The 14,858-nt window shown below is 41.1% G+C and overlaps 1 protein-coding gene across 11 annotated transcripts in view; it reads right to left on the reverse strand.

Moving 5' to 3' along the window:
- The window catches only part of CEPT1 (choline/ethanolamine phosphotransferase 1), a 32,901-nt gene that overhangs the window by 3,805 nt on the left and 14,238 nt on the right, over window positions 1-14,858 (reverse strand). For 3 of the 11 annotated variants that reach the window (XM_014458998.2, XM_023757070.1, XM_006092547.3), the window contains exon 5: window positions 4,903-4,987. In XM_014458998.2, the coding sequence (XP_014314484.1) occupies window positions 4,903-4,987 (85 nt within the window). Of the gene's footprint in view, window positions 1-4,902; window positions 4,988-6,581; window positions 6,720-9,803; window positions 9,967-14,601; window positions 14,763-14,858 lie in introns of those variants that run through there. The other 8 variants (XR_002830164.1, XR_002830162.1, XR_002830163.1 and 5 more) reach the window with 5 other exon arrangements.

Here is a 14,858-nt window from a genome sequence, read left to right on the forward strand (position 1 = left end):
TACCTTGGTTGCGGGCACATCCCCAGTGGGGGATGTGCAGGAGGCAGCTGATTGATGTTCTTCTCATTGATGTTTCTAACTCTCTATCCCTCTCCCTTTCCCTTCCTCTCTATAAAAAATCAATAAAATATGTTTTTTTAAAAAAGTCTCAAGTTTTGTCCAATATAGATGGAAAGAAAGCAACAATAAAATGATGAGTCTAAAAATAGAAACAAATGACTATAGGAACAAGATTCCCAAAGCCCAGGCTTAGCAGGCAATGAGTTTTTACAACAAAAACAATTTAATGAAGGCTGCCGACGCTTTTTAGGCTGCCATCTGCCTACACTTTTAAAACCAAATAGGAAATCTGAGATTTTCTATTTGTTCATATGTATAAAACTGCAGTGAAATTAGTAGATATAATTCTTAATGTTTAGCTCCTCAATTTCTTCAAAATTCTTAAGACCTCTGTTTGTTTACACAACTCTATGACCTCTTGCAAAACTGCAAGTCTAAAAAAAAATAAAAGTTGGAATCAACTGTTTGAACTTCAAGTTGTACTGTGGTGGTGTTTACGCTTCTAACATGAAATAGGTCAACTTAAAAATCAAGCCCAGACCTCCCTGGACCATCCTCAATGCTGTCCTCCTTCCCTAATTGATCTCCAAACCCTACAGACCAATCCAAAACTTGTTTTCCATAAAAGAGAAAACCAACACCATGGCTGCTTGAATTCCAAGAGATTTTTCTGCTCTAGTTCAGAAAACTAGGACTATTGCAGTGCGAACCTGAGGCACCTGGCGGAAACTCCAAATGCGGGCTGGCTCCCTTTCTGCTCCCGTGACAAAGGACCTGTCTGGCAAGAGGGAAACCCTACACTCTCCCACAGTTCCAAAGCAGCAAGGCATTAAGGGGCCTGCCTGAATGTGGGCCAGTGGACGGAATGAGCGCCAAGGCTGGCCTTGCAGAGAGCTGTGCACAGCTGGGCTGGACAGCGTCACAGCTGTATTTAAAATCTGGAAAATGCTTTAGGATCATGGAAATGGTTGCCTTTTGAAAGAAGAGAGAAGCAGCAGAAACATTAGCAAAGCCAGGCAAATTAGTAAGTGGCTTGGACCCAAAGTGAGCAAGAACAGACTCAGAAGCAAGTACCAGAAACCTGCTGAGGACGCTGCTCACCCGTCCTGTGATGGCCACACGCACCAACCCTGGGCTCCTGGGTGTGAGGCTGTGTTTGAGTTGATTTTTACCTTCTCTCTAGAGCCCCACATATTGCAGGGGCTCCGTACACACCTGCTGGATGAAGCGCTCCCTTTCTCTTACTCTCCATGTGGAATTAGTTTTGCGAGCGTATAAGACACACGGGGCCCCACACTGAGAGGGAACAGGGAAGGGAGCTACCAGGAAATCGGAGGCTGAGTGAAGGGAACGCTGGGGCCAGCGGGATCCCGAGCCTCTCCCGGCGATGAGCCCTTCAAAATCGGCACCACCTGCTCCGCTTACAAAAAGCACCAGAAGTGTTGTCACTGGCACCTCACACCCAAGATTAAGGAGGGTGGGCACATTGTCTTTCCCAGTCTCTCTCTGTCCTCCTGGGGCGCATCCAAGGGGGCCACAGTGCATCCACTCTGCAGGAGCAGCCACAAAGCTGCGTGAAGACACCTTTACCTCAGGCCTCCAGGGCTTCGGAGCCTCCGAGGCTGGCCAGGACAAGAAAAGCTCTCCTGGGGCCTGGGGCCTGCCCCACAGCCAGGGAAAAACCCTCTGGATTCCCTGGCTGCATCCAAAGTAATACCAATCTAATGGAATTTATGTTTGAAAAGGGTGGAAGTGGAAAAAAGATCTTAAACCCTCAATTTGCCAGATTGACAATGGACCCATGTTTTGGTTCAATGGTTTGGGTTAATGTAGAATATCGGTTACTAACTGTTACACTAGTTTTCTTATGAGCATAATAAAGTGTTCTTATAGGTTCTATAAATTTCAGCAAAAATAGAAAGTACTATTTTGAGTATAGATACTTTCTTCCAAAGAATGTGGGCTATGCTTATTTGTAAATACTTTACCTAATGAATAAGGTGTCTCATGGCTTAATACACACACACATTTAATCAACTAGTACATTTACGAGAATCAAATGTCAGTGAGAGTAACCATGTGGGGATTATTTGTGGGTCCCCTTCAAAGTTGTATGTCCCTCCCCCCCTATTTCAAAAGAGTGATACGATAACAGATAGTTCCCAGGGGTTCCAAATGGATATATTCCTTTGGGAAGCAATACACACACAAAAATGTGTTATTTTATTTCTTGCAACATGTAAACCACGCCCTAGTGGACTTTTGTGCATAAAAGTATTTTTTCCTTAAAAAACAGAAAAAGAAAAAGAAAGAAAACAAAAACAAGACAAAAAATACCCAACCAAACAAAACAAAATGGTAAAAACTGGAGAATGAAGAGAAAGAAGAGCAGCAAGAACGTGTGCTCCATACGCAGCAGCGGACATGAACCACAGCAGCTGATCTCCTGCAATCAGCGTTATGAAGACCTCTGCACTGTTTTTGTTTGCCATAAATTTGCTTTCTGAATATTAGTAAAAGCTTTTGAATGAGGACTTAGAAAGCATTTTCCATTTTATGACATCAACCTCAGAAGAGATGAAAATTTCACATCTAGGCCCTAAATAAACCATCTCTCCATTTTGGCACACAGGTAAGTGGGAACACTATACATAGTACTCTTTCCTGAACGAACATGTTCAGCCATAAATGCTTAGGGCCAAGTAAGAAGAAAACGGTGAAGTGCAGTGGCCTGCGGTCAGGTGTGGGACTCTCCTGGGGACCGTCCGCTCAAACACAGACCTTTTCTCTACGCTCCCAAACAGCACCAGGAGGTGAAGTCCTCCCTTCTCATCCACTGATGGTGACGGGAGGACCAGTGATTCGAATAAGACAGGGCGGGGGGTTTCCCTCTGCTACTCACCTCCCTAACCCTGAAACTGGACTGGGGGGTCTGCGAACTCCAGGTTAGCCTGGAGCCCGAGGGTTCCTTGTAAAACACTTAATAAAAAAGGATGATTATACTTTCTTAATTATCAATAAAGATAGGACAAAATATTTGATCCTTTAAAAAAATTACATCTCTGATGTGTGTATAAATCCTAATTTAAAAAAGGCAACAAGTATACCTGCAGCAAATTTACTGCCAGGCAAAAGCCAAAGAATAAGGGGATGTGTGTAGCCTAAGTGGATATGTAACTTCACGTACAACAGTGCTTCATACTGATGAGGATAACTAGATGGACAGGTCTACATACCTGATGCTGGCTTTGTTTCTGGATGATCAAGCCAGAATCCCATTTCCTTTTTGTCATCAGTATGCTAAAACTATGGTTATTTATCTATGTTTAAGATATTCAAAATAATTTTTGGGGGGGGGAGGGCGGAGATTTTGGAATAAAACACAAAGCCATATAACAATTTTAAGTGGGGGTAGGCTTTAGGCTTAGGCTTTAGGCTTATGATCTAGTTTTAGGAAAAGAAAAATCCTTCTTCTATGGCTGATTTATTTTTAAAATGCAGTTATATAAAAAAATAACTACTAACCTAGTGGAGAGCAAAAGTAATAAAATTCTCTAGTGAGATCTATAGATGTCAGATTTCACTGAAGACCGTATTGGCTTTGAGACTGCGTGTAGGAAAGATGTGAATCTGCATGATATTACGTACATATTACGTACATGACTAAATAGTTTCAAACTTTTTCTTGTTGACTATAGATTATTTTTATCCCTTCATCCTCCACCCCCCCCCCCCCAATAAAGGGCATTAAATAATTTCTGGCAATAAATACTTAGGGAAGTGTGTTAATTTCACTTCCTCAAGTATCTAATTTACCATCATAAAGTGACTTAGGTGAGGGAAAACTCTTGCTCGGTAAACTTCCCTTATACCTTAAAATTAATCTGGTTTTCAAGAACTATGTTCGCACAGAAGCAGTAAATCTTTGTGGTAAGGTAACACCTACTAAGTGACAAATACTGTACTCTGCACGGGTGGTGGGAGCGGTCCGTGGTTAACCGGGCCAGGGAGGACAAACTACTCTGGCTCAGATCTGGAGGGTACATCAGCAACATTTGAGGCTTATTGTGTGATGGGCACCGTTCTAAGTGCTTTACACATATTTGCTCATTTAATCCACAAAAATCACCCGATGGGGTCGGGACTGCTGTCCTCATTGTACAGGGAGGAAGTAAGCAGCGGAGAGCTGACAGGTGACATTCCCACAGATGGGAGCTGGGGCCGACTCAGGTAGGCGGGCTCCTGAGCCTGTGTCTGAGCCTCCCTGGCACACATATCACAGTCCCTCTGCCAGAGGTTTCTGGAAGAGAATTTGGGACTGGAGGGGGGCCTATAGTTTAGGTCAGGTTGAAAACCTAGGGCATGGCTTGTTTAAAAAAACCACACACCAAAAACCCACTATGGCACTGGTTTCAATAGCATCGGTTCTGTTTGGGGGCCAGAGTTAACTTCCTACCCCAAACCTGCCATTCAGCTTGAAGCATATGACCAAAAAACTGAGTGCAGAAATGGAATAAAAGGGCCGATTTAACCATGTCATTGGTTATCTCATGCTCCCTGCTGTTTCCTCAGCTGTACTAGTAAAATGGAGTGACAAGTCATAATTGGAAAGCGCCTTGAGAACCAGCCCTGGGGTGCTGGCACCTAAGGCACCACATAGCTGTGCTAGTGAAATCCACCAGGCCCTAGAGAGAAGTTGGTGTCCGACTGCTGTGAGCCTTTCGTTTTCAGAAAAAAACAAAATAATTTTACATTTCACCCTGTAACCGTGTTATCCTCTATTAGAAACACAAGCAAAAGACAACATGCATGACATGGGATACACAATGTGAACGAAATTACCATAGATTGCCAAAAAGGTGGTCCTCCAATCACTGCCAGCAAATGCATGATTATTATGAAGATTTGCACTTCAGTCACATCAATTCTGATTAGGTACAAAAAGCCAAAAAAGCAGAATTACTCAAAACAATTTCAAGTTCATTAGTTGCAAGCTTAGCAGCGTTCCTCTATCATGCACAATCGACAAAAATCTCAAATATCGAGGAAAGGGGAAGAGGAGGTGTCACAAATTTGTTATGAGCAAAATCAAATACAATCCAGAGCCTTTTCATTTAATTTGATGAATTTCACAGAGCAATAAAAACCCCTCCTTTCCAAAGGAAGTTTCTGACTGAGGTTGGGCTGAAAACCAGAGCTTAACCTTTCCAACCAAAAAGAAAAAACAAAGTGTGTGTATTAAATTTTGAGTGTCAAGCAGAGGATTGCGTTGGACTGCTGTATAACACGAGATGTTGAAATACTGCTTTGTAGCATCCAGCGGAAGAAATGGAGAGCTTTCACTAGTCGCATAAACCACGGAGACCTTGTACAACGGACTGCCGTTTAGACATCCTCATGTCATGCCTTCCATGGTACGGGGGTGAAAAAAGTTCCACCCAGTTGTCAAATTCTCATGTTTATTAGGTCAACTACCCAAAGGTTTCTGGAAAGAAGACATTGAAAGCAGCCAAAGAGTTAGCTTCGAGGTAGCTGGAAATGATCGCACAGTCAAAAAGAGGCAAACGTGGTGCAAAAACAGGGCAGCAGAAATGAGAAGGCCGAGAGTCTGGAAAAAAGAATACGGGCAAAAAGATTGAGGAGCAAAGCCTACACTGGGGTTCCCTTCCTGCCGGCACTTCGTCAAACCTGGAGGCTCTCGTCCTCAGAGGCCTGGATCCAAAGGCCTTTGAATGTTGAGAACTTACCCTACAGATATGCCTGCACACCATGTTCGCACAAGGTGTTTCCTTACCGTGTTATTTATAATAGCAAATTAGAAATGAGGGTGTGGTCCCAGAAATTAGGTGCCTCGGTGGCATATTTGGTAGCTTTTTAAAAAAGAGTGGGGCAGCTCTTCATAGTGATATAGACACATACTAATGACATAATAGGTAAAAAAAACAACAACTATGTTCTAGATTGTGTATATGTTCCTTTTTCTATATAAAAATATTCTATTTTTTATTTTTGCCATCAATTCTATAACAAGTTGCTGGAAGGATAAATCATAAACTGAGAACAGTAGTTACCTAGTGGAGGGCAGCCTGGGAACCAGCCCGCTGGGAGAGGAAGCGGGGAGGAGACCACTAACTACGTATCTTTTTTATAATGTTAGTTTTTAAACCAAGTGAGTAATTTATCTGTTATGAAAGTAAACTTTTTTTTTTTAAGTCTAAGAAAAATAGGTATCGACAGCAGCCAGGGGGTTCAACTCCCAGAGCAGAGCCGAGCACTCATTTCTAAAGCTGACACTGAGAACAAACAGTTTAAGGGTCGGAAGCTCTCACACCCACAGCAAGTAACTAGGCTGAAACCGGTCTCTCACCGCTAAAAAAAACCTGATGTTTGTGTGCTCAAGAATGGTTTTTAAACAAGCTGATTAAGCTGCAAACATACAGTGATGCAGTTATCTTGATATACACATTTTTTATGGGGGGGAAATGGACTGGGTTAGGCTAAAAAGAATCTGTAGAGCTGACCTGGTGAGTGGTGTTGCCAATAAGGAAAATTACACTCAGTAGCAGACTCAGGAGGCTAAGCAGGTGTCAGAGACGATCGGCTTTGTCTCGGGTGGAGGGCAGACATCTTACAACATTTTGCTGGATATATGAAGTAGCCTTGTGGGAGGGGAAGGGCCAGAAGTATAGAATTACAAAATAAAAATGGAGGGAACCTCATGCAATTATTTGTACCTCGGATAAATGTAAAAGAGAATAGAAAACATGAGAGATCTTTACAAAGCCCCAAACTGGGATACCTACCACATGCACTTGGTTCGAATTCCAAGACAACTCAGTATTAAGTGAGGGTGTGAAGGGGTTTAACTGGCATTCGGGGAGAGTTGATAAGCATGGTAATCACCAATCACCTTTGCCCAGAATGTTTTACGTATTGTGTGCATTTCAAAGATAGACTTGCAAATTTGCAAACGTAATTTTTTTTTGTTAAACTATACACAGCAAATATAATTGTGTTGTAATCTGGGTTGGCTACCAGCTTGGTTAACACATGCACTAGGGCTAAATTCACCAAGTCAAAGAAACCCAGATTTGTACAATTTGACTTGTGAGCTATTATTTCAAAAGAAGCATTTTATTCAAAAGTCATTGAAGATGCCTGGAATCCTAGTCAAAGATTAGATTGCTATTAACTGCAGATTTGCAATTATTCATAAATGGACCTGAGGTGCTAGGGAACATGCATCACCAGAATAAGGCATTCCTTATGTATGTTACCAGAAATACCAGGGGTGGGGTGAAGACTGGCAGCCTGGAGTAAAGATTAGCTCGAAATGCAATACACTGCCTTCCGATATTTAACTTCCTGCCCTTGATAAGGGGCAAATTGGGCATGGCAAGCTTAGGTTAATGCTAAATAATTATTACCAGTACAGCTGAGTGAGAACCATGAGTATTTTAAATTCAAGTATTATCTACAGAGGAAGTCTAAATGTCTATTTCTAAGGTAAGCTGAATTATTTAAAACAGTATTGTCTACCATGTGAATGATCACCTGGATCTTTAGATTATCTTTGAAGACTTAAAACAAAAACAAAAAATAACCTGTCTAGTGACTTTGAGTAAGAAGAGAATAGCCAAGGGCTAGCGTAGAGCAGGTGCTCCAAGAGGGATCCAAGTTTGCTAAGGGGCAGCCTGTCCTTCTCATCTTGGAAAACAGTCCTCTCACCTCACTGAGTGATCATCTTGGAGTTAAATAAAGGGTTCCCAGGCGTATTCTCCCACTCACACTAGCACAATCAATTCCGGAAGAAACCTGGAGACCATCGGGAGTTACTAACACAGGTCTGAAATTAGTAATAATGGTAATGATCACTTATTATATGCCAGTCACTATAGTTAACACACTATATTTTTTTTACTCTTAATCTTCAAAATCACGTTGGGAGGCAGGACCTAGTACCACCATCCTATAGGTGAGACATTTAGTGAGATAGGCAAAATGACTTCCACGGGCCCATGGCAGAGATAGTAAGTGTTGTTCCTACACAATGCTGACCAAACTCTCCTAAATTTTAGACTATGAGTCAACAGGGACAAACGTCTGTCACAGGTGTTTAACTTGCTATCACTGAGATGTTTATACGTTTCAGGATGATGCTTCTCGTCTTCTCACACAATTTTCTCTAAAATGGCACAGCCTAATAGGCAATAGCTGACATAGGAAGTTTCAATGCTAATAAATGAAATTAATTTGGAAATAAATTAGAAATAACCACTTGTTGTGAAGCTTATTTTTCCCCTGAACTCTGTAAGAAAAAAAAGTACATCTGACAATTTCATTTAAATGAGCAAATCCGTTAAAGTGACAAATACTAAAAGCAAAAGACATCTGCAGGGAGGACAGTGTATGTGGAGGAAAAGCATCTTTCATGTTAAAATGAAAATGCATTAGTTTCCACAAACATTTTAATAGGAGGGACCTCTAAATATAGGGCACTTAGTTATCACAGATAAACACAGTGAAAGTAAACAATATAGTCGATATCTTGACTATTAATTTCATAAGGAATAGTGGTGACAGTGACCTTTGGTGAATGTAATTAATAGTAACAGATGAGCTATGGAAAATTATAAATCTAGACAAGTGCAGTGAGCATAAAGCCTCAGATCTTTGGCGAGAGTACCAAAGACAGGTGAACAGGAAAGGAGTGCTATAGGGTGACACCCTGAACGAGGCACATGATTCTACCCCAGGAGGGACTTCCACAAATAATTATGAAAATATATTGTGAAGTCCATTGGAAATGGCTTTAGTTTTGTTCTTAAAACATGCCTAGAGTACTCGGTATTCTCCACATGCTAAATTTTTTTGATGAAAAAAAAAAAGTTGTAGAATATCCCTCACTATTGACTTGTCCCCAAAGTCATCGTTACTGCCACTGAATAACTAGATTTACAAAATAAACAGAATCAAAGCTCTATTTTTCTTGTAAATAAACTCTTTCATTCTAAAGTGTGAAGGATTCTGGCCTATTCTAGTGGGAAACCATTTCCTAATAAATCTTGAAATTTTAAAAGTCCTAAGGTCAAAATCAGACTTCTAATATATGAAGAAAAAGATATATTTCTTACTCTTAGCATTAACTACAGAAATATGTATTTAATATTAAAAAGCACAACCTGAAAAGGAAAGTAGTCAAAGGATGACTATAGTAACAGGAAAGCTAAAGATACTTAGTTTTAAAAGCACAAGAGAGGAAAATATTAAACATAATAGAAGCGAGAACAGCTTGTAGCATTAATTTTTTAAAAACAAAATCACTGCACACAGAAGCAGAAGCACTAGTACTACATAGCTTAAATGATACGCTAAGTAAGTGAAAAGAGTAAATGGAATCTTTTCTACATCGCTATAAAAAGCTCTCTCGACTTAAGTATCTAATGAAAACTCTGCTTGCTTTATTGTTTTCAAAATATAAATACCCAAAGAATTCTATTTCATGGTGGAAAGGTATTTGTTTTTTAAAAATATTATATAGAGCAAAAATAATATTGGTTACAGTAGGTAAGTGGGAGAGAGAAGTGTTTTTAGCATCAGATCATCAAAATATTATTTTTAAAAAATTCTGTTTAATAGGGTGGATTTTTATTGCCCTATTATATATTAAAATTATTCGTTTTCTAATAACCTGTTTGCCTGTGAAATACCACCAGACTTTTGATTTTTTGTTTTTTAATTACTCTGTGCATGACAAAGGTGCTGTCTTCATTGAGTTCACGCCATTGTTCATTGGACAGCATGAATAATCTAGCAGTTACCGTGGAGTTCCAGAACCAAGGTCCCAGGGTTCCTGTGAGAAGCTGGCATATTATAATTATGATCTGGGACTCTGTAACATCGAATCTATGCATAAGGAAACAAACATTTCAAAATAGCTTTACTCAGAGCTTCTGCTAAAGAGCCCTACTAAAACAGGTAACAAATTGAGATTTAAAATGTAGCATTCTCCTTATAATGACATCTAAAGTTTCAACAATACGATATATACAATACTATCGTCCTCCCATGCATACATGGACATTTCTTACCCAAATCCAAATAGTAGCAAAGCGTAAAAATTAAAACCGTAACACTGAATAAATGACTTGTAAATCGGCAGCTGGAAACACTAGAACTAAAAACACAAGTCAGCTCTCAGTGACCTAGGAATGGTGACTACCGCTTGTTAAATAATCACACCGTCTGCGAGGTAGGTACCGTGAGCGCCAGGACCTATCTGGACAGGCCTGTGGTAAATGCTTCCCAGCAGCCCCAATGTACAGACATCTGTGTGTTTGGGAAACCACGGATATCTCGCATCCCTTCACCACCCCACACTCACCTCGCCCCTACCTCTGCTCTCAGTAACACCAACACGTGAAGGGGCAAGGGCGAGTGGGGAAGGGTGACCTTTAGGAATTGGTTAGAGCAAAAATCAAAGTGGCCTTTTCATTGTTCTGCTTCCTGATCATCTCTAGTCCAGAATCTTATCCTCTCCTCTTTCTCTTCCCTTAATTCCAGCTGTCACTCTCTACTACACTGGAAACGTTTATTAGTGGTCAAAGTAAAGAAAACATCCAATTCAATCGCTAAAAAATTTGGTGACAAGATAGTGAAAAGCTAGTTTGGGGGTGGGGGTGGCCGGGGAGAGGTCAATGGGGGTAAAAGGAGACTCATGTAATACTTTAAACAATAAAGAATTTAAATTAAAAAAAGAAAAAAGCTAGTGGTTTAGAACAGGCTCCAAATAAAATGGGCACAATCAAATCTAAGAACCAAGGAGTGCTAATGGTCAAGGCCCACAATTTCACCTGCTGATCCGGAGTCCAAACTGCACTCAGGTTTTACATTCATATAGTTGTTTTTAGGATATTATCTATGATTTTTTGATAAAATGGGCAGAGTCCAAATGAGTGAATCATTGCTGAGAAAAAATACACGGGAAAACCGAAACTAAAGGGAAATCTTTTGGTGTTCAATAATCCACGTGATAAATCTTAAACATTTACAGATCCAGATCCTATCAAGGCATTCGACAAGAAGTTTCCTCATTTCCAATGCACAGGAAGTGGATCAGACATTAATAGTTTTGAATGACTAGGAGGTTTTCAACTATTTATTCTTTAGAGCAGGGGTGGGGAACGTCCAGCCCTCAGGCCATATAAGGCCCACAAAATCATTTGGTCTGGCCCCGCCAAGGGAACTGCAGGCGGGACCTGAAATTCAATAAAGCTAGGAGCTTTTTTCATAGCAACATAAATTTATATTAAGCGAATAATATTGAGCAAATGATGTTATAAATATCCAAATGGCCCTTGGCAGAAAAAACGGTTCCCTAGCTCTGCTTTAGAGGTTACCTGGGTAAGAAGGTGAACTGGATTTGTCAGACTACCAGTAGAATACATAGCCTATTAATTTTTTTCATTTAATTATAGAAAAAAATGTAATAAAGTGAAGAAAAATACTCTACCTGCCATAATTATAAGTAATAAGAACTCTGGAAGTAATCTTTGTAAATTTAATGGACTCACAAAAAGAACCTTAGATGTCACCTAATCCCAAACTCTTACTTTATACATTAGAGAATGAGGACCATGAAGGTTAGGGCCTTGCCCAAGCTAATGTACAGAGGAGGCCATTTGGAGAGGACACTTGAGGCAAGACACACTGGCCTGAGTTCAATTTACTATAATTACTTTCTTTTTTTCTCCTCCTGAAAAGGTAACTTCAGAGCTGTGTGTTTTTTTTCCCTAGCCAGTCAGGCTCAGTGGATAGAGCGTCGGCCTGCGGATTGAAGGGCCCCAGGTTCAATTCTAGTCAAGGGCACATGCCCGGGTTGCGGCCGATCAATGATTCTCTCTCATCATTGATGTTTCTATCTCTTTCTCCCTCTTCCTTCCTCTCTGAAATCAATAAAAATAGACTTTTTTTAAAAAACGAAGGTTGTTTTTTCTGAAATGATAATTTAAGAAAGAGTTCTATCTTAAAGATTTTTTAGGGCCCACGGTTTGCATAAATATAGTTCATTAAGGATTGTTTAGGGTTTCTAAGCATTTAATTTATTAAAATGATTCTACACAGACATCTACATGTTATACATTGAAAATACCTGGATACGGAGGGTTTAGACCAGTAATTCCCAAAGTGGGCGCTACCGCCCCCTGGTAGGCGCTGCAGCGATCCAGGGGGGCGGTGATGGCCACAGGTGCATTTGGGGGCGATGAGTAACTGCTATTAAAATTTTAAAAAAATTAATTTCCAGGGGCTGAGTAATATTTTTTCTGGAAAGGGGGCGGTAGGCCAAATAAGTTTGGGAACCACTGGTTTAGACCTTGAGAGGAAATGTGAACTCTTGCATTTAATATAATCGACAAACAATTTAAAGAATATTTTACAAGTGTTTACAAATGAGCTTCAACTCATAATTCTTATCTTCTCCCATGGACTCAATCCTTCTACGAAGTTCTAGCCTCTAAACCTATTCCCTCCCCAGCCTTTCCTATCCAGGCTTATAATAACGATCCTGACGGGCTCAGCTGGCCTGGGAGGGTCCGATGAGCAGTACTCATCCACCAGCTCCACTTGCTCAGACCAGAAGCACCGCCAGGACAGGCCCTGGGTACGGATGTGGTGGGCACTGCTCCCTGCACAAGGCGGCTTTTACCTGTGACCAGAGTAAAGTGCTGGCAGGTACAGCTCACACCGGCCACTCACAATACCTGATGCTGAGTGGAAATTAGCTAGTAATGGATGAATTAAATTACTGGGCCTCTTTATTCAAGGTACTAAGAGCACATTTAACAGGAACTAAAAATAGTGACATTAGGAGACTAAGGAAAACAAATACAAATTTCTAATTTGGCAAACATTTTGTTTTATAAGGTTATTAAAGGTATAGCAACCCGAATTTATGGTATATAAAAAGAAATCCTCGTGATTTTTTTCACGCATGTGTGTAAACATCAAAATAATTAAAATAAGTATTTAAAAATAAAATTCCTAAGGGGCCTAAGGCTGCTTCCACTTTCCTCTGAGTAAGAAGAAGGGATTAAAAAAAATTTCTTTATTCAAACTACATTTGAGGGTTGCCCTTGCCCTTCCTAATTAAACAAAATAAACTCTGGGCTTTCTCCTCCACGACACAGACTTGGCTTCCTTAGACATGTTCCTCTGCTACTTGCTCTCGCAAAACCTGTGAACGCCAGCATGGCGTTTTTAGAACTTCTTTAAAAATATCGTTATTACTCCATATACACTGGCATTTGGATAAATATCTTCTTAAATGTAAAGCATTGGCAGCATATTTCTATGAAGGCAGTAACTTACTTTTAATTTAAAAATATCAATTCAGCGTTGCCTTAATGTGAATGCAGGATTTCAGAAAATAGTATACAATTTTCCCAAATCAAAACCAATCCCTTATAATACTATTTAATTTAAATGGAGATGTTAAACGCAAACTGGCCTCAATATCTCACTGTAATTTTCACACCATTGTAAGGCAGTGCCAGTTGCTCCTGTCTTTACCCTCCTCTCCTCTCTAGTCGACTTCCTGTGTATGCTGGGACCTTTCCCATTAAAAATTAGTGGGAATTAACTTTTATAAAATATAAAACCCTCCCTCCTTTAAGCCATGTTCTCTCTTGCTGCTTCCCACCACAGCCACCCATTCTGTACGTGGCCTGCGCTAACTGCGCTTACGTATTCCTTTCACGTGTCACCCCTACAATCTGGCTTCTGCCCACTACAGAGAAACCACTCTGACGGCCTCACACTGCCAAATTCAATGTACACTTCTCTGTCCTCATTTTGAGTCTTGGCAGCACTTAGCATTGTTCTCTTTCAAAATCCATTCCGGTATGCCTCCTCCTACTCCGCTGTTCAATTTCAAGGGCTTCTTTCTAGGCTTGCTTTCTATGTTTTCTGCTATTCTTATCCTATCCAATGTTTAAAATCCCCCATATACATCTTGTAGATGGAACTCTCCCTTCAAATAGGCTCCTCCGGCCTGGCCGGGCAGCTCAGTTGGTTGGAGTGTCGTCCCCATGCCAAGGTTTGGGGTTCGATCCCCGGTCAGGGCACATACACGAATCCATCAATGAATGCCTAATTGAGTGGAACAACAAATGAGTGTTTCTCTCTCTCTACCTCCCTTCCTCTCTCTCTCTCAAAAGGCTCCTTCTCCTGTAGTGCCTTCTCTACCTTCCATCCACCCACCTGAGAAGGTGATCTGGGAGCCATGCCAGTCTCCGCTCCCTCTCACTCTCCATATCCAGACAGAGATGTCCTACAGTTTCTACCTCTAAATCTCCAACCTCCCCCTTCCTCTTCCACAGCAGTCTCTGTGCGAGTTCATTCCTCACATTCACTGTGCTGATGCCTCCTAAGGGGTCTCCTTCCTTCTGTCACAGTCTCTCCAATCCATTCATCAGAATGCTGTCAGACTGACCCTGGTTAGGCCCTGCAAAGGGTCCCCACAGATTCAGGATCAAAGCTCACATTTCTGGGCAGGACAAAGGCCCTGGATTTTCTGGGTCTTCTCCAGCCCTAGCTCCTGCCACTCCCCTACAGGCATCTGGTGCGCTAATGATGTGGCGCTGCCCGCAGTTCTCCAAGTACGTATTTCGTCAAAGGAATACGCCACCAGGACAACGCTAAGGCTGGCGAACAGAAAGCTGTAAGAGCAAGTCATGCCCACAAACACCATCCATTTCCTCCTCCCCTGCTTCCAGGGCTTTCGCTTTCCTTCCCTCGGG

The sequence above is a fragment of the Myotis lucifugus genome, unplaced genomic scaffold (assembly GCF_000147115.1).
Source record: "Myotis lucifugus unplaced genomic scaffold, Myoluc2.0 scaffold_101, whole genome shotgun sequence".
NCBI lineage: Eukaryota > Metazoa > Chordata > Mammalia > Chiroptera > Vespertilionidae > Myotis > Myotis lucifugus.